Here is a 22812-nt window from a genome sequence, read left to right on the forward strand (position 1 = left end):
CTGATGCCCCTCCGAGGGTGCGGCGATTGGCCGACCCTCTCCTGGGAGGCCCAGGTCAAGAGCACCATCTGAGTCCTGTCCCGTGGCATCCAGGGTCCCTGGGCCGGGGGCTGCTGGGCCCTGATGCCCCTCCGAGGGTGCGGCGATTGGCCGACCCTCTCCTGGGAGGCCCAGGTCAAGAGCACCATCTGAGTCCTGTCCCGTGGCATCCAGGGTCCCTGGGCCGGGGGCTGCTGGGCCCAGTGTTCCCGTGTACCGAAGGCGCCCACTCAGTCTGTGGTCTTGGTGACGCTGGACGCGGGCACACATGAGGCCAGGCTGCTCGGACCTCCCGAGACGCACTGGGGCTGCGACTGGTGTGGGTGCGACCTTGTGTGGTGTGCGTGCAGCCCACGCTGGGGGCTGGCCGCATCCTGCGCAAGCTTGGGCCTGGGGCTTCCGGATCCATGCTAAACCCCATCACCCTGGAGGTCTCTGTCGGCGAGGTCTGCTGCAGTGATAAGCTGCCTGTTCGTCCCTCCTCCCCTTTGGGAATGGTGCTGGTGTCCCCCTTCGGGGCTTTCTGCCATGGGACATGTGGGCCAGCGGGAGTGACCACATAGGAGGTAACACGTGTAGGGACTGGAACATGAGCTGTGGGAGTGCTTGTGTCCTTGGCAGAAGGGACCGCCTGGATTGGAGTCTGTCTGTGCGGCTTGAATGAGGGTGTCCTGGCTTGCACCAGGGCCGGTTCCTGCGGGGCGGGGCAGGTCCGTGACGTGGCGGTTGGAAGCCCCCTGTGTGGCCTGTAGAGACCCTCAGTCACTCCACGGAAGGGCCGCACCCAGACTGACCTTTTCTGCCTCACCCTGTAGGGGCTGACGGTTTCCAGGGATCCAAAACAGGAATGTTCCAAATGGAACAGTAGGGCTTGGTATGATGTTTATGTGCTTTTCAAAGCTGGGACATCTGTGACTTGTTTGTACTTCTGGGTGCCCACTCTGGGCCAGGCTGTGCAGGAGGTCATGGGCGGCCCTTCCCTCCCATGGCTGACCTTTAGGTGGGAGACGACAGACGGATGGGACCAGCCGGTTCGAGAATGAGGGCCCCTGCCCCACGTCCAGGCAGATGAGGCACCTTGGGGGCTGGCCCCGGGGCTGGCCCTGCTGGACGCTGCTGTGCAAAGTGGTCTCAGAGGAGGTGGCTCAGCTCTTCTGATCTGGCCCGGAGCGTGGGGTTCCTGCGGGCACCTTCCTGGAGCCTTCATGGCACCGTCTCCAGTGCCCGTCCTCCACCATCCTCAGACCCTGGCTGGGGTGAGAGTCGGTGGGCGAGTGCTGGGGGAGGTGGAGGGCAGAGCTCTGGACGGGTCCCGCAAGGCCCGGAACTGGCCCGTCCTCCGGCTTGCTGCAGTGCCTCCCTCTGCCGCATTTCCATGTCCTCTCTGGTGGCTTTAGGACAACATGGTCACCTCCTGTGCTGGGACTGAGCTTGTGGCCGTCCAGCCTGCAGCTGGGGGTGTGAGGCTCGGCCCCGTGGCTGGGCCCCTCCGTGCGTCCTGCTCTAGGGACAGGGAGCACGGCCTCTTGGGGCCTTCGGTCCTTGGTGGTGTCCTGGGGCTCGCGTGGGTGTGCTGTGGTCCTCACCTCCTTGGGGTGGCCCGCTCCGTCCCCTCCATCCTGTGTCGTCCTGCCTGTGCGGTGGGGGTGGTAAACACGGTCTTCTGAAGTTCTTTTTCCTGCCGGCTCTTTGGTGCCAGAAACCACTTTGCTTTTCTTCCACCTCATGAGTCCTCCTGGGTAGGTTTCCCTGGAGGAGGCGGCTCGCCGAACAGAATCAGGAAACTCAGGCTGCTTTGTGTCGTTGAGGCTGCTGATGCGGAGCGTGTTGGGGTCGGGTCCAGTCCTGAAGGCGGCGTGTGCAGGGAGCGCGCCCCTCTGCGGCCGTGCGTGCGTCTTCCAGCCAGGATCCTGAGCGGCACCGCACCTTCCGCTTTGTGGGATCGCCAGGCTCAATGTCCTTCCGGCCGGTGTCCTTGGAGTGCTTACCAGCGGACAAAGGGGTTTTCAGGTGCTTTTGGGGAATTGGGTTTTCTAAATTGACTTTTTAACGTATTTATTGGCCACATTTATGCAGCTGATGTTACTGTCGACTCCTGCTTGATGGCCTGAGACTTGGATGATTTCTTTTTTGAAGTAGGCTCCACGGCCACCGTGGGGCTTGAGCTCACGACCCTCAGATCAGGAGTCGCACGCTCCACCGATGGAGCCAGCCCGATGCCTGCGACTTCGAAGTAACGTTCAGACAAGCTCTGTGACAGGTGGGAGGGTGCCTGGCGAGGAGGCCCTGGCCCAGCCTGTCCCATCCCTTTGGTAGCTGGGAAGGTCTTGGTAGCCTCGCCGGTGACTCTCTGCCCGCGGACCCTGAAGTGAGGACACGGGGTCAGAGCTCAGCACTTGTCACCTGCCAGGTGCTCAGCGTTGAGAGCAGGAGTGAGGGGCGCCTGGGGGTGGGGCCCTGCCGGGCGGGTGCGCTGTTTCAGCTCTGTCTGGATGCGGTGGGCTGGGACCCCACGGGGGTCTGCGTGGGTGGAGCGTGTCCCGGAACCTGACAGGGCGACCGGGCCGAGGCTGCAGGTGTGTGTCTGCAGAACAGCAAGGTAACGCCACCGGGAGCTGGGGACGTTCTCGGTCCGGGGTCCCGTGTGCACCCTCGCAGTAGGCATCCTGGGCTGCTGTCGATCGGGAAGACTGCACGGGGACAGATGGAAGCATCTTAGCGGAGCTGGGGTTCAGGGGCAGGTGCAGGAGCGCCCCGACTGCTGCTTCCTCTGCTGTCTGCATGGGTCTGCCTAGGACCTGTGGTTGGGCCGAGGGCATCTTCTGCTCTTGGCTGTGGCCTTGGTGGGGCCGTCCGTGTGCCGCACCAGCACGTGGGCTTTGGAGCCGAGGGCAGGTGGCAGCCGTAGGAGCAGACGGTGGCCTGTGGGCCTGGTCAGACCTTGAGGGACTGGAGGAGGAGGAGTGGGGCCGCGGGTGAGGGCGGTGGGGCCTTGTGGGGGCGGGGAGAACAGCCAGCCTGGGCCTGGGTGGGGCAGGGCCGCAGGGGAGCTGTGGATGGGAGCACGGAGGCCCCGGGCCGTGAGTTCCTGGAGCTTGCGTGCTTCCCGGTGCAGGGAAGGGCTCTCTGGCCGTCATGTGGGGGCGTCCTCAGCTGCTGTGGGGCGTGTGTTGTGGTCCTGGTGCTCCTCGGTGTCTCTGCCACGGTCAGAGCAGCTCTTCCTGCATCTTGGTCTGAGATGCGTTGGGGGGGGGGGTGCTGCCATCTGTCTGCTCTGCGCCGCCTGCTGTCTCTCGTGCTCTGGGTGCAAGTTTATTTTGGAAAATGCTAGAGTGGAAATGGGTCAGTCGAGGGCTGTGTTGAGGTTAGTGGCACTGTGTGTTTTGCCACAGAAGGAGGAAGCGCTCAGGGGGTGACCCCAAGTGTGCGGATTTCAGAGCCACTTGGTGTGGGTGTGTCCCCGGGGCTGGTTCCCCGCGCCGTCCATTCCCGGGCTTGGGGGCGGGGGCAGGCCGCGGCTTGCGACAGCTGCCCACTCCCCTGAGCGGCTCCCCAGCTGGGTTCAGATGCCCATCGCTGAGCTTGTCCGCTCGGCTCTTGGGTCTGGAGCAGGCCGGCCTCGTCGGGAGCCTGCGGGCCCCTGCGGGCGAGTCCGTGCCTGCGGCGTCTGCTCTGGCCCCTGGCCCCCTCGGCAGCCCCGGGTTCCCCTGTGAACGGCTCTGCGGCTGACCCTGCGCTCCTTTTGTCAGAGAGAAAACGATGAGGAGATTCAAGCCGCCAAAGAGAAGCTGAAGTACTGGCAGCGGCTGCGGCACGACCTGGAGCGCGCGCGTCTGCTCATCGAGCTCCTGCGCAAGCGGGAGAAGCTCAAGCGGGAGCAGGTGAGCCTGGGGCCCTGCGAGGGCGCCTGTGCCGGCTGCAGCCTCCCCGCCTGCCCTCCTCCCGGGCCAGGGGCGCGGCTGGCCCGCGGTGGGTGTCCGGGGGGGGGGGTGCCCCGTGTGCCCTGCCTTGATGGAGGCTCTGGGCAGGAGGGAGGGCGGCCGCCCAGGCGGAGTGCGCTGCGTGTGGGCACTCGCGCAGCACAGCCCGGTGCCGTGTCCCGCAGGTGAAGGTGGAGCAGACGGCCCTGGAGCTGCGGCTGACGCCGCTCACAGTGCTGCTGCGCTCGGTGCTCGACCAGCTGCAGGAGAAGGACCCGGCTCGGATATTCGCCCAGCCCGTGAGCCTGAAGGAGGTGGGTGTCGCACGCCCGGTGCGGGGCGGGCGCTCGGCTACTCGCGGGCGTCTGCCCGCTGGGGCGTGGGGTGCGCCTGCGGGGCCCCGAGTGTTTGGTGTTTATGGATCACGGTCCCTTCGAGGTTAGGGGGGGGCGCGGGTTTCAGCGTCCAGTCTCGGGCACGAGAGGCCAGAGTCCCCCTGAGAGAGAAGCCATCCAGGATGGCGCCTCCGGCCGGACGAGTGCGCCGGTCGGGTCGCCGTGTGCAGTTTAAGGAGGTTGAGGCAGAGGGGCCCCGGCAGGTCGTGGGGTGAGCGTGTGCCGCACGGTCAGGTGTGTGCGGGGCGCCAGTGCCGCGTGTGCGTGTGCGTGTCTCGGACGGAACGTGGCGGGTGGGTGGGGTTGTGTAGAGTGAATAAGAGTCCTTCTTTGTTGGTAAATGCTTATTTTTCCTCCCTGAAATTAGGTACCAGATTATTTGGATCACATTAAACATCCCATGGACTTTGCCACAATGAGGAAACGGTTAGAAGCTCAAGGGTATAGACACCTCACTGAGTTTGAGGAGGATTTTAATCTCATTGTAGATAACTGCATGAAGTACAACGCCAAGGACACGGTGTTTTATAGAGCCGCCGTGAGGCTGCGTGATCAGGGCGGTGTCGTTCTGCGGCAGGCCAGGCGCCAGGCGGACAGCATCGGCTTCGAGGAGGCCTCGGGGATGCACCTGCCTGAGCGGCCTGCCGCGGCCCCCCGGCGGCCTTTCTCCTGGGACGATGGTAAGCACCAGCCCCGAGCTCAGGCCCCGGTGGGAGCGCGCGCTGGCCCGCAGGCCCCGTCCGCACGGCCGGGGGACTAGAAGGCGAGCTGCCGTGTGACCGTACGTCTTCCGTACTCACGAGAAAGGGGAGGGATTTGCTCGAAACAGTCTCTTTAACTTCGCACTCCTGGCCCATCGTGCTCTTAACGCGCCGTCGCTGTGGAAGTTACCGCGCGTGATTTCTGTTGTTTCATTTTTCTTTGCCACGCAGTGTGGATTTTATGCCCTAGCACGTTTCTGTCCAGACCAGGCGTGTTTCAGGGCCCCTCAGGGAGAAGGGCACAGCCAGTGGCTCTGCAGGGGACGGCCTGGGTCTGAATGTACATGGCAGGGGGGCATTTCAGTTGGGGACTGTGCCCCGAGTGGGTCTCAGGCCCCTCCTGAGGGCATCTTGTGACTGGGGGAAAGCCTCAGGGGTGGGTGAGTGCCCAGGCCCCCAGACTCTGGCCTTGCAGCCATCTGAGTGCCGCTGTGTGCCTCTCAGGACGGGCGCAGTGGTCTGTTCGCGTGTTCCTGTCCTTGGGGGCTGCCTTCCCTGGGCCTTGCCCTGGCCGTGACGCTCCGGCCACTGTGTGACCTCCCCAGGACAGGAAGGGGCTTCCGGGCTTTGAGCACTTGGGCATACGGGTCCTCGTAGGATTTCCTCAGTCAGGTCCCCCGTGGTTTCACTAGGGAGAAACTCAAGGATGAGAAATGTTTATTTTTTCTGTATTTGTGCGGGGAGATGGTGGAGCTAGGGGAGCCCGTGTCCGCGGGCCGCGGGCCTTCCGTCCTTCCTCCCCGTCCAGTCCGTGGGGGCACCGGCTGCCTTCATGCTGCTGAGGCCCATGGGCTGTGTCTCGGAGCGTCTTGCACACAGAGCCGTGCTTTGTCTGCTTGAGGGGTAAAGATCTGACGAGGCCATGTTTTGAGGGGGCTTCAAGTGACACGGTTGCTGTTTACGTGATCGTTGCGGAGGCTCTTATTCACGGAGTTGTGTTAGAGCCGTGTGGCTGCAGGCCAGGCCGTTCGGTGTTTATTCTGCAATTCTGATGCCTCGCGTCTTTGGGAAAAGCACTTACAAAAGCTTTTAGTAAGTGCTGGTTTCTGGAGGACGGTGGTGGTCGCGCCGTGGCTTTTGTCTCTTCCGTCTTCCCGCTGGGCTCCCGCTCCCGCTCTGGTCTCCCTCGGAAAGATCCGTTTCTTTCTTGGCCACCTTTCACTGATTTCCATTACTTTGTGTTTTATGAATTTTGTTGTTTTGCTTAAGTTAAAGTCAGTAGGGATTTTCATAGTAAATACGCCTGAAGTGGACAACGAACTGTGCATTGTGTGGCCCGGTTTGAGTAAAGCCCCCCAGACGGCTGGGTCAGGAGAGCGTCCCAGACGTGAACCCCAGCCGGGTTGGATCGGGGTCTGCACAGGCGGCCCGTGTGTGTAGTCCGGTTGTTCCTTCTTCTGGCCCAGCCGCCGGAGCAGGTGCACGACAGGAGGGGTGCCGGCCTGCTTCAGGGCACCGTGTCCCCATGCGCCTGGCTCGCCTGCTGGGGATGTGGAGACTTCCCTGCAGGCGTGTCCTGACGCCCGCTGGGTGGAAGTGTGTCTCCTGGCGTGGCAGCCCGTCAGGGTGTGGAATGAGCGCGGTGGGGACTTGGGGCTCCTGTGGGTGGGGCCCGTGCCAGTGAGGCGGTCGCAGGGGCGGCGTGGTGGATGACTGACCGGTGTCCTCTGACTCCAGTGGACAGGTTGCTGAACCCGGCCAACAGGGCCCACATGGTCCTGGAGGAGCAGTTGCGGGAGCTGCTGGACAAACTCGACCTCACGTGTGCCATGAAGTCCAGCGGGTCGCGGAGCAAGCGCGCCAAGCTCCTGAAGAAGGAGATCGCCGTCCTCCGAAACAAGCTGAGCCAGCAGCACAGCCAGCCCCCGCCTGCGGAATCAGGTATTGGAAGCTTTGAAGAGGAAGGTGCTCAGCTGGGGCAGGAGACGGGGGAGGAAGGTAAGCACGTGCTGAGCGTCGGTCGCCACTTGCTCCCCGGAGCCCCCGCCGGGCTTTCCCTTCCGGTCCCTGCGGGCGCCGGCTCTGACACAGTCACGAAGCTGGAGGCTCAGAATGAGACTTTCTTTCTTAACTTGTTCTTGAAACGCTATTCAGAAAGAGTGACTTAGGCCTTGCACACCGCCCAGAATGGTGCTAGAGCAGACGTGGCTTACGTAGCGAGAGGGATGGTGTTGGCCTGGCACAGCTCTTGCAAGGGCCGTGATGCCACCGTCCCCTGAACGCTCCTCTCTGATACTGAAGGGTGGCAGGTGACGCACAGGCTGTCACCGGGGAGCAGGGATCTGACCTGGAGCTGCCTCTTGGGGCTCCCGACACGTCACATGCACAGTGACGGGGGCTGGTGACCTTTCGTGGGGCGCGTGTCTGGGAGGAGTGCCGGGCACCAGGCACGTTTCTGCGCGTAGGACGTCCGTGAGGAGAGGAAGCCTGCGCCCTGCGGGGAACCCTAGGGAAGCCCAGTACTAACGGCTAAGGTGGCCACAGGGGGCAGGCCTCGAGCTTGGGACGCGGGCTGTCGGGAGTGCTGTGGCCCAGTTTTTGGAGCTTAGAGAACCCAGTGGAAGACACTCCACACGTGTCCACGCGCTCCGTCTGAGTGCGAGCGCACGCGTTTAGTGGGCGGAAGGCAAGAAGGCACACGCCGCTGGCAGTCTGCCTCGTAGTCTGGGTTTCTTCTCGGCACGTCCGCTCTGGAGCAGCAGGAACAGTAACGCCGCCGTGGGCGTCTGCCTCGGCACGGTGTGGGCGTTCTACAGCGTGTCCCCCGTGTCACTGCTCCTGTCGCGGCCGCTGCACGAGGCGGCTACTGGAGGCGAGAGCCGCGGCCCTCGGCTCCTTTCTGTCCTCGGACGTGAGCCCTCGTGCAGCAGCTCCGAGCGGCTGTGCAGCTCTGCTTCGTCCTGCCCCCGCTGGCTCTCAGCTCCCCATGTGGCTGACTAGGCTCCCCTGTGGCGCGAGACGCAGGCTCCGGAACCTCTTTCTCGGGCGATCGGATGAGGGTGGCAGGAGAGGCCGCGGCGGGGCAGGAAGGACGGCTCTGCCGTTCTGTTTTGTTGGGAGAGGGAGGGAGGGACTGTCAGGCAGGCGTCATGCCCGGCATGGAGCCCGACATGGGGCTCGATTTCATGACCTTGAGGTCCTGACCGGAGCTGAAATCAAGGGTTGGACGGATGCTCAACCGGCTGAGCCCCCCAGGCGCCCCACCCCACGACAGTTCTGCTCTGCAGATGGCCTGACTCCTCCAGGCTTTGATGCTGGCTGTGCGGTGTGTGCACCCGCACGGTCCCTGGGGTCCAGGGGGGCCCAGCTCGTAGGCCTGGAGCGGGAGGCACACCTCCATCCTGTCCAGTCTCCTGCCCCGGTCTGAGCGGTCACTCTGGCTGAGCTAATCTGTTTCTCTTCATGGGAAAACCACTCTTTGTGTGTTATTTGCTCCAAAAAGAGTGAGTTTGGGGAAAGCTTGTGAATAGTTGTTCACCGTCCCCGGTGGGGGCCGGGGCTGGGGTTTGTGTGGACGCGGGGTCTTCCCTGCAGTTTCCCCGCCAGGCGGGCGCCCCCCACGCCAGCCCACATTTGCTGTTCGGAGGCATGGGGTCATTTTGAAGGAAGACAGCAGGGAGCTCTGACGAGAGGTGGCCCGGGGTCCACGTGGAGAGAGCTGCTGGGAGCGGTGCCGGGGAGGTGGAGGCAGCCGTGGGACCTGCAGGGGCTGGGGACAGGGCTGGGGGCTGTCATCCCATGAAGGCCGGCGAAGACAGCGGGAACTAGCGCAGAAAGGAGAGCTCGTGATCTTTCCCGTGGGACGGGGGCCCGGCGTCTTGTGCAAGAGGAGGACGCAGGACCGCCGCGTGCTCCGCGCCCTCCGCGTGCTCCGCGCCCTCCGCGTGCTGTCTCGGTTGCGACTGAATAGGGGTTTCGGGTGGGTTGGCCCCCCTGAGGCCCCTCCTGGAAGGCAGGCCCTGGGGGCCGTTGCTTTGCCGGGGCCTCTTCCTCGCCCCCCCCATGGTAGGGCCAGGGCTCCTGCCTCCGCTCTGTCTGCTGCGCTCCCGTGGTTCTCCGGGTCGCCGGTCACGGCCACAGGTGTCTGGTGCGTGCGTCCTCGCCCGCCTGCGCTCTCAGGGCTTAGTCTCTCTCTGCTGCTGCCTGGAGTTCGGTCCCAGCGGACTGATCGGGTGCGGAGTCGTGAAGGCAGGCGGCTCTGGGAGAAGGGCCGGCAGGGTGCAGGATGCCGTCACCGAGTCGCCGGCTGGGTCTTTCCCTTCCAGCCCTGGGATTTAGGTCGTGCTGCGAGGAGGTCTGTCCTCGTGTTTCAGGACCGAGCCTTTGTCTTTTCCTGCAGGCTCCCCGGGGCCCGCTCTAGTTCCATGCAGCCAAGAGTCCTCAGAGCGAGTGGGCCTGGGGTTCGGCGGGTCCCGCTGGAGCGGGGGAGGGCCCTGTCATGTCCCATGTCTGTGAAAGGTGTCCCCAGTGTGTGTAGGTGGTGGTTTCTCCATCGAGGACTGCGGGGTGGAAGCGCGAGGCAGGGGTGGTGGTCAGGCAGCGTGCGGTTGGGGTCCCAGGAGGCGGACGCCTCCCGCCGGAGCCCGCCCGAGTTCTCTGTGGCTTTGATGTGGACGCGCTCGGTCAGGGGAGTTGGCGAGGGCCTGCGCTGCGGACGGACCTGCCTCTCTGGGTTTTCCGAGGCGCTGGCTTCAGACCCCGAGCAGGGAACCTTGTGGCTTTTGTGAGTTTCGGAGTTTCGGACCTGGATGTTTGTGCCCACGGCTCAGAGTGGAACGGGGTTTGTTCTAGAAGGTCGTAGAGCAGGTCTCCTGTGCGGTTCAGCGACAGGACTGTCAGCGGCCGGTGACCTTTCAAGAGAAAGGGAATGTGTGTTAACTCCCTGTGGGGGGTGGGCTTGGGGTCCTGAGCGGGCGGCAGGGGTGCTGGCTGACGGACACGGGGTCCAGACGCGGGGTCACCGGGCACCAGTGCTTTCTTTTCTCATGGGTGAGGAGAGTGAGGCCCCGGGCTTCGGTAACCCCCACGGTGCGGCCGCCGGTACTGGCGCTGGTTTGCACCTCGGTCCCCTGCATAGCCTTGACGGCTGGCCCCCGCCTCCTGCCCCTTCATGCCTCAGAGAGGCTTCTGGGGAACCGTCCAGGCTGAGCCCAGCGCGGGGACGGGGGACAGGCAGGGCCGTTGTGACTGTGCCTCAGGCTGCCTTTGGGCAGCAGGAGGGGTGGGGAGGGTCCTCAGAGGACGCCCTCCCCTTTGCGTCTGGCGTCTGGCGAGGTGCTCAAGGGAAGAAAGCCCTGGGTGGGCGGAGCCTGAGATGCAGGAGAGTGTGTGCGTGGACCTTGGTGGTCCGGGGCCCTGGGTACCTGGCCAGGGACGCGGGCGCCCTGGCGGCTGGCGGCCCAGGCTGGACGGGCAGGCTCGGGGCTGAGCCGGGACTGGAGGCTGACGGGGAAGCACGGACAGGGCATGTGAGGAGGGGCCCACAAGAACCTGGGGAGGCGGTGGCGTTCTCAGGCTCTCGCGGCTGCGGCCTGCCTTGCCAAGGCCCACCTGGCTGAGACAGAGGCGGGCTGCCGGCCGTGGCCGCAGCGATGGGGGCAGGACTCCTGGTCAGTGGTCGGGCTGGGACCTGGCGTGGGCGGCCGGGGGAGAGGCCGGGGCGGGGACAGGAGGCAGGTGGCGAACGGAGGCGCGCGCTCAGGGAAGGGGCGGTGCTGGGCCCTCACGCGAGTAGGCGTGGGCTGCGGGGGCGAGTCCCTGCCCGGCGGGGGGCTTCTTGGAGAAGCTTCCCAGCAGCAGCAGCAGCTCCCCTGCTCTCCGGTTTCCATGGGCTCAGTCTCCTTGGGGGGCCCGTGGCTTTTGTTTTCCTAAACCTGTTAGGGACTGGAAGGGACAGGCAGGAAGAACCCTGCCCCGTGTTGGTCAGCGTGATTCGCGGTTCGGTGTTTCCGCATCACGGGTGCCCTACGGTTCCCCAGGCAGTGGTACTGCCGTGGTAAGGGCGTGGACACAGAAGGACTTGGGTCCCCTCTGCCGCAGACACACTGCCTCGGGGCTTGGGTCCCCTGTGACGTGCTGCGTCCAGCTTCAAGGGCCATCGCCCAGCAGGGCTATGTCTGGCTGTGTCAGGACCCTACCGCGCTGGCGGCTGGAGCCTTGCCTGGCTCCGGCTCACGTTCCTAAGGGAGAATTCTCAGGATGCGCGCTCTGGGCCGTAAGTGGGACCCAGGAGCTGTGTAGCTTTCCGCTTTCAAAATGACCAGCTTTGAGACACGACCTTCTTAGGTATTTCCATGCGGGTTTGGGCGGTTTGGAGGGTTAGTAAGAGGAGAACTGTGCTGAGTGAGGCTGTACGGACCGCTTCGGGCCGTGTGCCTTGTTACTCTTGCTTTGGCGTCACGTGTCTTGTAGCCCAAAGCAGTGACTTGTCCCAGAGGGCTGCTTCCTCGCGTGGCCAGCCTGCGTGGTCCCTGGAGGACCTCCTCTTGGGCACGGGGATAAAAGCCCTGTTCCCTCAGGTCATCCGACTTTTGGTTTTCATGTTAATAGTTTCAAGGAGCCTTTTAAATGAGGCAAAGATTGTCTTTGAAAGAGTGTTTTTATTTTTAAAGTCAGATTTGAGAAAAAGACTCTCCACTGTGACGTTTCAGAGCGTGGTTTGTGGGGTGGTGGAGAGCCGAGGGGGAGGTTTTCCTGCTCCGTGAGACATTCACAGCCACCCGCCACTCACCAGATGGGCCTTGTCACCAGCCTAGAACCCCTCGGTCAGAGTCAGATTTACATGCTCTTGCTGACCTGCTCGCTGACCGTGTGGCCCAGGTCAGGACCATGCGGGAATGCCTGGGTAGCCCCCTAGTTCTGGGACGTATTCCTCTTCCTCAAGGTAAGTGAACGGTGGATTGCGGTCGCGGTCACAGACGCGAACGCAGTCGGTACTGGCGTATGTGGAGGCAGACCTCGACAGTCGCTTTCGGGAGTGACGTGATACCCTGTGTGCCTGGAGCCCGGGCGCCGGGCCGCGTCCGTGTCCGCTGTTAGGGAAGCACACAGTGTCCCCGACGGGCCTGGGCCGCTGCGGCCCTCACCGCTTGCAGACAGTATATGTGATGCGATGTTTTCCTTGATTGACTTAGTGTTTTGGTGGACTTCACATTTATAGTAAGTTTTATAATAGATCTTATAATGATCAGTTTTCAAAAATCACTTTATTTATAATTTTTTCAGGAGATAAATCTCCCCCTAAACTTGAACCATCAGATGCATTACCTCTTCCTTCAAACTCGGAGACTAATTCAGAACCACCAACCCTCAAACCAGTAGAACTCAACCCAGAGCAGAGTAAACTATTCAAAAGAGTCACATTTGATAATGAATCACATAGCACTTGCACTCAGAGCGCACTGGTAATCGGACACCCTCCAGAGCCCACCCTCGCCGGTAGTGGCGATGCGCCAGCGGCGGTCTCCGCGGTGCCGGAGCCAGCAAGCGATGTAAACAGACGCACTTCTGTTCTCTTCTGCAAATCGAAAAGTGTAAGCCCCCCAAAGTCTGCCAAGAACACTGAAACCCAGCCAACTTCTCCTCAGCTAGGGACCAAAACCTTTTTGTCTGTAGTCCTTCCGAGGTTGGAGACTCTTCTGCAGCCAAGAAAAAGGTCGCGGAGCACCTGCGGCGACTCTGAGGTGGAGGAGGGGTCCCCGGGAAAGCGGCTGGACACAGGTAAATGCTCCGGGGTGCTGCGGCCTCTCTCCTCCCGGGCTGTCGCTGGAGCCGCCCGGCGGGGCCCTCAGCTGCTGTTGGCCACGGACGGTCGGGGGCTGGGGTGGCCTGGCGGGGTCTGGTGGCGCACGCGGCGTGTCCCAGGATGTGGGTGGCGCGGTGGATCAGGGCGCATGGGGACAGTCCCCTGCGGGCCCGTGTGGCTCCAGCCTGCGGGGAGCCGCTGATGTGACCCTGGAGCCTGTTGGCCTCGCGTGTTGGGCTTCTGTCCTCAAGTCCCCTGAATTTCTCAAGCCGGGGTGGCCGCAGGCTGGTGGCCTCCCCACGGGCGTGGCTGGCCGTCCTTCCTGAGCCCGTGCAGCTCGGGCGGTGCAGCCGATTGCGCGTGTCATCTGCGTCCGTGCCACCCACGGAGGCCCGGGAGTGTCCGTGCCCAGGGTCCGCCTGTCATGTCTGCACCCGGAGGCGCATTCCGTGGGGGTGGCCAGGCAGAGGTGGCTGGGGCGCGCTCCCTGCCCCACAGCCAACATGCGACTCCTTCTGGTGGCCGGAAGATTCTGTAGAATTTTTGTCCTAACGTGTGCGAAACTTTGCTTCATTCACTTAATGTGACGGAAGTGCTCTGTGCCGCTGCTCGTGTCGGGTGGGTTGGAGCCTTCTCTGTTCCCGCGTACCGTGAGCTGCGCGGGGGGGCACGGGCTGTGCGTGGAGCTTGTGTCTGTGCTTGTGTGAGTGGAGACACCGCGCTGTGGCTCGTCGGAGCCGGGCCAGGGGCACACTCCTTCCGCGCTGTGTGTGCGAGTGCCGAGGTCCAGTTGGTGCGCGAGGACAGAAGCCAGAGCGCGTCGTGCTGCAGGCACCTGGGCAGAGCCGCTGGGATGTTGTTCAGGGCTCCAGACCCCGGGCCAGAGCCTCCGACCGCGGCCCTGGTGTGCCACAAAGATGGTGTCAGAGGAGGGGTCCATGGGGCCCGACCGTGGCTCTCAACCAGCCAGGCGGGTCCTGCTATAGCTGATGCACCCCCCCGCCCCCCGAATAGGTGAGGCTCCACGGACAGCCCGGCGGCCATGCTTGCAGGGGCCTTGGGCACCCTCGCCCTTGTAGGAGGTGCTGGTCCCTCCTGCCCTGTGTGCGGCCGAGCGGGGGCCTTGCAGGTGTCTGGTGCCGACGGGAGCTGCGCAGGAGCGTCTGTGAGCGGGCCGCGGCGGGCGACCGGACGAGCGCCTCCCCCCGGTGGCATGACTGACGCGGGGGTGTTTGCTTTCTTGTTCCAGAGCGGCAGTAGACTGGCTGCGTGCTGAGTCCTGACGCCGTCCTGCGCGGCCCGGGAGTCTTAGTAGCACCGGGACCTGCGCAGCGCTCGGGCCCAGGCCCGCGCCGCTTCCCGCTGCCCGTCCTGGCGCCTGTTTCTGGCTCTACCTCACCTCTGCCTCCTGGCGCTCTCTACACGCCCTGGACCGCTCTCTCCGAGGGGCGGCCTCCACTGTCCGAGGACGTGAACTGTTCTGAACCTTCCACTTTTTCCAGAGATTCGTCCGTGTGCTCTGCCTTGTAGGGGGTTTGCTGGCGTCCCACGGCCCGCTGCAAGACTCCCAAGTTAGAGGGAAAACAGACCCTCTCATTTGGAGACGCTCGGCCTCTGGGGGCCCTCCCTGCTCTTGAGCTGTGGGAAGCGCCGGGGGGCGACCCGGGTTAGAGACCCTGACCCCGCGCGTGCTGGTGCCACGCCACCCGGAGCCCACGCTCTGTCTTCTCGCTTCCTCCTTCTGCGATGCTCATCTGTTTCCCAGAACGGACAGCTGGCCCGGGACTTCCGCGCTCCTGGTCTCTGCTCTCGAGACGCCGGCCGTGTGCACGTGACGCGCCGTGGCGTGTGTGTGCGTGTGAGAGACACAAAGACAGAGATCAGAGACCAACGTAGAGACAGACTGAGACACAGAGCAGAGACAGATCCAGAGACAGAGACAGACAGAGACGAGACAGATGGAGGCAGACACCGGCCACCTCGAGAGACAGAGACAGAGACAGACGGAGAGACAGAGACAAGGCAGACGGAGACAGAGGCACAGAGAGAGACATAGACACAGAGACAGACACAGAGAGGGAGTCACGTTCACCCTCAGGCCGCTCTGTGGAGGCTGGTCTCGCGGTGCCCCCAGTCAGACTAAATGGCCTTTTCGCTGTTTTCCAGGTTCTCAGTTTAACCACTAGCATGCTGGGTAGCTCACTCTTTGGACCCTAACTGTCCTCTCTCACCACGTGGACCGGAGCTCTGCTGAGCGGTCACTGCGCCCTGGGGTCTCACATAATTTTGTGGAGGACGCTGGGAGCATCTGTTCAGCCATCTTCCAAACAAAAACACACACACCGGCGCGTGGAGGACATGGGCCCCACCCCGCCCACCCCCTTCTGTAAGTCAGAGCCAGACGCCCCCGGGAGCAACGGTGCCGGTGCCGGAGAGCCGCCCGGTGCCCCTCCTCGAGCCGGCCGCTGTGGCTGTGGGCAGGGACGCCGCCTTAGCCCGCCCTGACCCCGTGGGTAGGTGTGAACATTGCCGAGGGCGACTTTAGAGCCGGGGGGCGAGACAGCCTCCGGCGCCCGCGGATGACTTACGTGGACCGAGATTGTGATCCCGCCTTCAGCAGGCACCGGACTGGCCTGGAGGGACCGGGGGCTCCGGGCCGCGTGCAGGGTGCGGCCCGGCCAGAAGATGTGTGAACAGCCGATGCCTCCCCTCGCTTGTCAGTGTCTGTCTTTCCTGGGTTTCTGCCTGGTCTCCTTCTGCCTTTCCTTCCGTGCGTCTCCCTGCCGGCCGGGCCCCGGGGAGTCCTGAGCCAGCCAGGCAGCTCTGTCTCTGCTCCCCACGCCGATCGTCTGCTGTGCACGGGGGCCTGCCCTGCCGCCGCCGCCGCTTCCGGGAGGCGGTCTAGGCGAAAGCAGGGTGGTTGGGATCTCATTTGCTGTTTTTATGAAAAGGTTGAAAAACGTAATTGTGTTGCCGGCAGTACAAGTAAAGGCGTATGAATGAAGAAGTGGGTGGCCCCAGCACTTTGGGAGGCCGAGCACAGTCGCTGGGCCCCCGGCCTCGGGAGCTGGCCCGGCGGCACACCCTGGGCTGTACTGTCCAGGGTCCCGGGCAGTTCCTGGGCTGGCAGGCAGCGCCACGGTGTCTGTGCCACGGGGTGTGGTGTGCGGGGAGCGCGGCCCACCCTGCTTCTCTGCCTCCTGCCCGACGAGCAGAGGGTTCCTTGAGGAGCAGTGAGGGTGTGGCAGGTGTGGGCCTCATGCCCGTGGGGGACCGCCAGGGACTTCTCACTGCCCGGTGGCCGGGAGCTCTTCCCACGAGCTCAAAGCTGTAATGAAGTTTTCGAGGGCCGAGCTTCTGCCGCTGTTGACGGGCCGTCTCAGGAGGCCCCTTGGGAGCCCCTCCCCATGGGACCCAGCTGTGCCCCAGGAAGGCTCCCCAGGGGAGCTGCTGGGCCAGAGCGTCTTTTGGTTCGGGGTGTTGTGCCCGTGGGGGCCGAGAGGACGGTCCCTGTGTGGCGGAACAGGGCCTGGGCACAGGTCCCGCGTGCTCTGGGGGCGCGGCTCCTGTGCTGGAGGCCGCCAGCCTTTCCTGCGTGGCCAGCTCGTCGCCTGGGTTTCGCAGCACGCTGACTCGACGTTCACTGTTGAGAAACGTATGTTTCCCTGAAGTGGTTCGTTAGAGGTGGTGTGGACGTGGTTTCGGCTAGGGCCTCAGGTGCCGCGTGAACGCCTGTCCTTTGCGAGTGGCTCGCGCGCCCATCTCCGCGCAGACCCCAAAACCTGCCCTGGCCTTGCGGGCTGTGCAGGGTGGGGCCGGGGGCTCCCTCAGCCACCGCTGGCTGGGAGGGAGCGTGTGTCTGTGCAGGGCATCTGTGGGCCGGGAGGGGGCAGAGACGCTGCTGCCCCAGCCTCCGGCCACCTTGAGGATGTTGGGAGGCCTGGGCGGCCTGGGGGGGCTGTGCTCTGGCCCCAGCAGCCTCCTCTTGCCGGGCGTGTCTGTGATGCCTGCTCGTCGGCAGCTGTTAGTGATGTTTCCCGGGTAGCAGCCACACGGCGCGTGTAACTAGTCGCTGTGGGCGTCGGTGTCCTCTAGTGCCCCGGGAGGTCGTGGGAGCTCCACGTTTTCACTTTCCCCCTTGGTGCCGCCTTCCTGGTGGCAAGTGAAGCCTGGCGCCACGTTGGGAACACGGGTGCCGGGTCTTCGTCTTCCCTGGACGCCTCTACACAGGCGCTGGGCCTCGGTCGGACCTTGGCCAGGGCGCTCTGGAGCAGGTGTCTTCTCTTGCTGTTCTGAGCGATGACTGCCCTGCTGGGGACAGGCGCGGGCCCTGGCTGGGCTCTTCCCAGTGCCTCTCACGCCTGCCCCAGCAGTGCCCGCTCCAGCTCTGTAGGGAGAGGTGCGGGTGGAAGGGACCTGGGATCAAGGTGGCAAGTGCCCGGCGAGGTCATCCCGAGTCACCAGGCCCCAGCTCCAAGGTGACCCCTTGCAGAGCTGCTTTGTGGCCGCATGTCCTTGTTGCTCAGGCAGTTGCCCATAGGGCCAGTCGGGTGATGTCCTGGGGCGTCTTCAAAGGCACAGGCGGTGGCTTTGTGGCTTCACTGCTGCCGGGTGCTGGACGTGCACCTGCGGGACTGTGGCCCTGTCCTGCCATCCCTACAGGGAGCATGGGTGGGGTGGGCTGTCTCTGGGTTGGGGTCTTTGCTGCCTTCTGCAGCTCCTGGGGGACCCTGGGCGTTGCTTTACTCTTCCCCGTGTCCCCGACCTGCTGGCCTGGCTTCTGCTCAGCAGCTGCGCTTTATGGGCCACGACTGTCCGAACGCCTTGGGCGAGTTCGGCCCCCGCCAGCTGCCCTGCCCGCCGGGGTGCGGACGTGAGCACCGCGGTAGCTCGGTGCTCTCGGAACCGGTACTGCTGAGTCGCAGGGCATTGGAACAAGACGTCTCCAGGACTTACTCCAGGAGAACAAGTCGCTTCGGGCTGTCCTGTGAGCAGTGGCCTGCTGCCCGCGGCTGTGTTTCTCGGCTGAGCTCATTGAACGCGTGCTTTGGCTGCTGAGAAAGTAGCGTGTAAAGTCGATGAGGAGACCCCGAAATCTGGCCGCCTCCTTCAGAAAATGTTTAAAGAATCAGATTTAACTTTTTTTTTTTTTTTTTTAAGATTTTATTTATTTACTTGACAGAGATCACAAGTAGGCAGAGAGAGAGGAAGAAGCAGGCTCCTGCTGAGCCCGGAGCCCCATGCGGGGCTTGATCTGGGATGCTGGGACCATGACCTGAGCCAAAGGCAGAGGCTTTAACCCACTGAGCCACCCAGGCACCCCCAGAGTTAACGTTCTTTTTGAGCATGGGAATGAGATTGCTTTTGGGAAGAGAAATGTGCCAAGTGTCCCAGCTGTTGGGCCCCGAGGGAGCTGCCCGCTTGCCCTGTTGGGGCGTCGGGTGCTTCGGGAGGCAGCGGTGCGGTTCAGAGTTGCCGTGGTTCTGGGTGAACTGTGTTTTGTTCGGCTACACAGACTGTTGGCAAACCGGGGGGTGGTCACGGTCGCCTCCCAGTGGTCCTGGCATGGTGGGGCGCAGGGCTGAAGGGCGCGTCGCCTGCTTCCACGTGTCCGGCGTGCTCGTGAGTGCGTGTGTTTCCTCGGACTTGCTGTTCCCCTTGAAGCTCCCGTGTGTGAACCTGTTCTGGTGGCGAGGGGCCTCACCCAGGCAGGGCTCATCCCCCACGCGGGGGCTCGTCATGTGGCAGAGTCCTTTGAGCTGGGGAGGGCGACGCGGGTGCGCTCGGCTTGGCCTTTGTGGGGCCTGTGCGGACCGCGTTGCTCTGTGTTGAAGAGCGCCGTGTTGGGACCAGCGGTCTCTGGGCTCAGAGGGCACCTCCGTGTCTGCCATGCACGCTGCGGGGTGGGGGTACGGGCCACCGGATGCCGCGTGGCCTCGGACGCGGGAGCGCTCTTGCGCAGCGTGGTCCGGCGCGTGGGACTGAGGTGCCCCTGGGCCTGTGTTGCAGGTCTCACCAATGGCTTTGGGGGTGCACAGAGCACGCAGGAGCCGGGCAGCGCCCCGGGGAGGAGAGCCGCACCCCGACGACGCTGCGCCTCCGAGTCTAGCATCGCCTCCAGCAGCAGCCCGCTCTGCGACGCGAGGTGGGCCCGGCCCCGCTGGCTGACCTGCGCCCACCTGCCCTGCCCCGCCCTCCCCCTCCCACCCCTGGGGCTTGCGCCTCCTGTGATCCACCTGCCTCGTGGAGCTGAACCAGAGATGGGAAACTGTTGGTGGAAAACGGGCAGTTTCTGGATCTGGTTACACTTGTTCTTTATCTTTTCCTCCCAAAGTCGTGCGCTCATGGGAAGGGTGGCGAGCACAGCACCCCCCGTCTGCCCCGGGGGGGCCCCCCACGCTCCGGGTTGCTGGGTGCACCTGCCCCGGGTGCCTTCTGGGGCCCGGCTCCGGCTGCAGACGGAGCGCAGGAGAAGGAGCGCGTCCTGACGCAGCTTTGCTTTTCCTCCTGAAGCTTCAGCGCGCCCAGGTGTGGCCGGGGCAAGCCCGCGCTGGTACGTAGGCACACGCTGGAGGACCGCAGCGAGCTGATCTCCTGCATCGAGAACGGGAACTACGCCAAGGCCGCCCGGATCGCCGCCGGTGAGTCCGCGCCCCGTCCTCCGCGGGCCGTGATGCGGCCGCCCGCTCTGCCGGGCGGGGTCGAGCTGGCCTCCGTCCCAGGGGACTGTGAGCTCCACGCGCACGGGGACGGCTGCAGCTCACGGCAAGGGGGGCCGTGGGGACCACGGGGACGGCTTTGTCCTGCACATTATCGTTTCGTGTGGGGGGTACTCAGTCAAAATGTCCGCTGGTTGTGAGACTCTGGAGGCCCCCGACGTTAGGCTCGGTGGCCATTTGCAGCCACACGTGGGGGACCGCAGGCCTGCCGGTTCCCCACATTTCCGCATCTGGTGGAGCGCGAGGGACCTGCTGGGCAGGTGCTGGCCGGGCCAGGCTTTGGGGTCAGGTGGGAGTGGGTCTATTGGGACTCCTGCAGGGCTGGCCTGAGACGTGCCCGGTGCCCGGCCCTCCCGATGACGCCCCGCGTCCTTCCTTTCTCTGCCCAGAGGTCGGTCAGAACAGCATGTGGATTTCAACCGATGCTGCAGCCTCCGTCCTCGAGCCTCTCAAAGTCGTGTGGGCCAAGTGCAGTGGCTACCCCTCCTATCCGGCCCTGGTGAGCCTCGGGGCAGCGGGCTGTGGGGCCACGACTCTGGGCTGTGTGTCGTGTGGGTCCGTGGGGCTGCCCTTTGGGGAGCCAGGGAGCTGTGGGGTCCTGAACCCCGAGTCTGGGGGCCTTGCTGCTGCTGTTGTCGGGACAAGTGTCCCCTGAGCGTCGGCCGGGGGACGTGTGTGCGGGGTCAGGGAGCAGTGTGTTCCGGGGCCGCGGCAGACGGGCCCTCAGACGTGACCTCCCTTGACAGATCATTGACCCCAAGATGCCGCGTGTGCCCGGCCACCACAACGGGGTCACCATCCCGGCCCCGCCGCTGGACGTGCTGAAGATAGGTGAGCACATGCAGACCAAGGCTGACGAGAAGTTGTTCCTCGTTCTCTTCTTCGACAACAAGAGAAGCTGGTGAGTGCAGGGGCGCGGCCCGCGCTGGGGCCGGCCTTGGGCTTGCTGTCACGCCGTTCGGTGCTCCAGGGTCCTGCTGGGGGACAGCTGACCGGACCCTGTCACTTCCTCTCGTATGGGTCTACACGGTGCTCTTGGGCCTGGGGTCCTACAACCCCCACGGTGCTCAGGTCCCTTGTCCCCGAGCACGCATGGGGTGCGCGTTAGTGGTCTCCGTGCCGAGAGCTCCCTGTGCTGGCGAGGGGCTCCCTAGAGTGGAGGGGCCGTGCGGGGCCAGTGGAGGGGTGTAGACCGATCGCGCTGTGTGTGCTGCTGGCGGCCGGGGCGCTCCTCACCCGTGTCCCTCTCCTCACTGTGACCTGGTCCTGGTCAGACGTGGGGGCTTGTGCCCGCCGTGTCTGGTCAGAGGGCCGGGCGGCCGCCCCACAGCCTGGTCTACCTGCCCGCCCCTCCTGGCGTGGCCCTGCCCTCCCCTGCCCGCTGTGCGAGGGAGGGTCTGTGTGTGCCCGTGGTGGCCACTCAGGTAAGGTAAGGGCGGCTGATGGGTTGTGCTGGTCTCCCGCCAGCCTCCAGGGTGCAGTGGCCCCTTGGTAAGTGTCGCGGAGGAGACGTGGTGAAGTCTTGATTTGCACACGGTCCCTGAGCCCCCGGCCCCTCCCAGGTTCACAGGAGGGTCAGGCCGTGCCCCCCGCCCGCGGCCCCGGGGCTGGTCAGGGCTGGCTGATCGGGCTGGCCCTGGAGCGCCTGGCGCCCACCACGCATGCCCGCCAGCCCAGGAGCTCGGAGCTGCTGGTTCCCCGTGGGCGGCCCTTACCGCTCCCTCTTCTCTCTCTTAAAAAGGCAGTGGCTCCCCAAGTCCAAGATGGTCCCCCTGGGCATGGACGAGACCATAGACAAACTGAAGATGATGGAGGGGCGGAACTCCAGCATCAGGAAGGCCGTGAGGGTCGCCTTCGACCGCGCCATGAGCCACCTGAGCCGCGTGCACGGGGAGCCCACCAGCGACCTCAGTGACATCGACTGACCCGCCCGCCTTCGCGTGGCCTTGTCCATAGTGTGGATAAGTTGTACATGCGTGTATATTGTTCCAGACTTAACTTATTCTGATCTCTCGGCCTGGTTCTTTCCTTCGTCCTCCGCGCGGAGGGCCGGTTTTATTTCCAAGTTCTCTGGGAACATCCCCGTCTGGGCGCTCTGAACGGCGCGGCTGCGTCCTCCGGCTCGTCTGTGCCGCCGCGCGTCCGGCTGGAGGCCGCTGCTCGCGTCACTTTCTCTGACCTGTAGCTTTTTTTTAAAGACTTTTGAATGTTTAATAATTTTGTAAATCATACTCTTTACACGGAGTACCACTATTTAATAAGACGGGATGTAAATTTACAATGACAAATGTGTATTTTAAGAAAGAAAATGACATTATTTTGATGGTACTTTGTGGAAAGAGGTGGAGAATAAGTTTATGTACATCACTTGCAAATCACCAAAAACACTCCGCCGTCCCCCGTGAGGGCCGGGGCGGGCGCGTCCTCTGGGTGTCGCGTCCTCGCCGGCCTCCAGCCTCTGCCGCCTGCCCTCGCCTGTCCACGGGTGTGCCTCCCAGCGGGATATTTATTGTAGAAAGTGTACTCATTCGCTTTATAATGAAAGATAAATTTGCAGAAGTATATTGATATGCATTTTTATACAAGCACATAAAAATTCAACTTGCTTTGGGAGCCGGATGTGTTGGTTGTTGTGTAAATGACTCTGGCTGTGTGTTCTTTGATTTTGTAACTTGTAATCTTTTGTTTACAACGAGGGGCTTTCTGTAACTTGTTTTAATTTAGAACACTTTGGTAGCAATAGAAACTTTGGATACATTTTGTATGGTACATGTGATGTATATAGAATTAGTACTTTATTTTTATTTTTAAGAGGTAAAGCATTATGTTAGGGGAAAGGGTAGGGTGGGTCTCCAGAACTGCGGTTTTTATATTAAAAAATAAAGTCAAGATTTGGACAGTGTGGCCACTTCATTCCTCCCTCTCTAGGGCGCTGGGCGGGCTCGTGCCAGCCTGTCCCCGCCGGCTCATCGAGGCACGCGACATGCCTTCCTCTTAAAGTTGTCACGGGATGGCATTATTTATTATTTACCTAATCATATTTTTATTTTAAAGTGGTAGTTTTAAAATTTTTAAATGTTTTTTCTTTTTCCCCTTCAGTCTCCATTGTTTGTAACATCTCCATAGAAACTTGAAAATAAAATGTCTTCCTTTGATAGCTTGTCCTGTGTCTGACGGACGCTTTTTATCCACTGTGGCCCTCGGCGGGGGGCTGCTGGTGGCGGGGGGGGGGGG

The 22812-nt window shown here is 63.2% G+C and overlaps 1 protein-coding gene across 7 annotated transcripts in view; it reads left to right on the forward strand.

Moving 5' to 3' along the window:
* Window positions 1–22733, forward strand: part of BRD1 (bromodomain containing 1) — a 40495-nt gene extending 17762 nt beyond the window's left edge. The window contains exons 3-12 of one of the 7 annotated variants that reach the window (XM_059401755.1): window positions 3789–3920; window positions 4145–4273; window positions 4722–5034; window positions 6793–7053; window positions 12340–12834; window positions 18869–19004; window positions 19373–19500; window positions 19968–20077; window positions 20325–20479; window positions 21320–22733. In XM_059401755.1, the coding sequence (XP_059257738.1) occupies window positions 3789–3920; window positions 4145–4273; window positions 4722–5034; window positions 6793–7053; window positions 12340–12834; window positions 18869–19004; window positions 19373–19500; window positions 19968–20077; window positions 20325–20479; window positions 21320–21503 (2043 nt within the window). In that variant the 3' untranslated portion in view covers window positions 21504–22733. Of the gene's footprint in view, window positions 1–3788; window positions 3921–4144; window positions 4274–4721; window positions 5035–6792; window positions 7054–12339; window positions 12835–18868; window positions 19005–19372; window positions 19501–19967; window positions 20078–20324; window positions 20480–21319 lie in introns of those variants that run through there. The other 6 variants (XM_059401756.1, XM_059401757.1, XR_009404699.1 and 3 more) reach the window with 6 other exon arrangements.
* Window positions 22734–22812: the final 79 nt, after the last annotated feature.

The sequence above is a fragment of the Mustela nigripes genome, chromosome 6 (assembly GCF_022355385.1).
Source record: "Mustela nigripes isolate SB6536 chromosome 6, MUSNIG.SB6536, whole genome shotgun sequence".
NCBI classification, from domain to species: Eukaryota; Metazoa; Chordata; class Mammalia; order Carnivora; family Mustelidae; genus Mustela; species Mustela nigripes.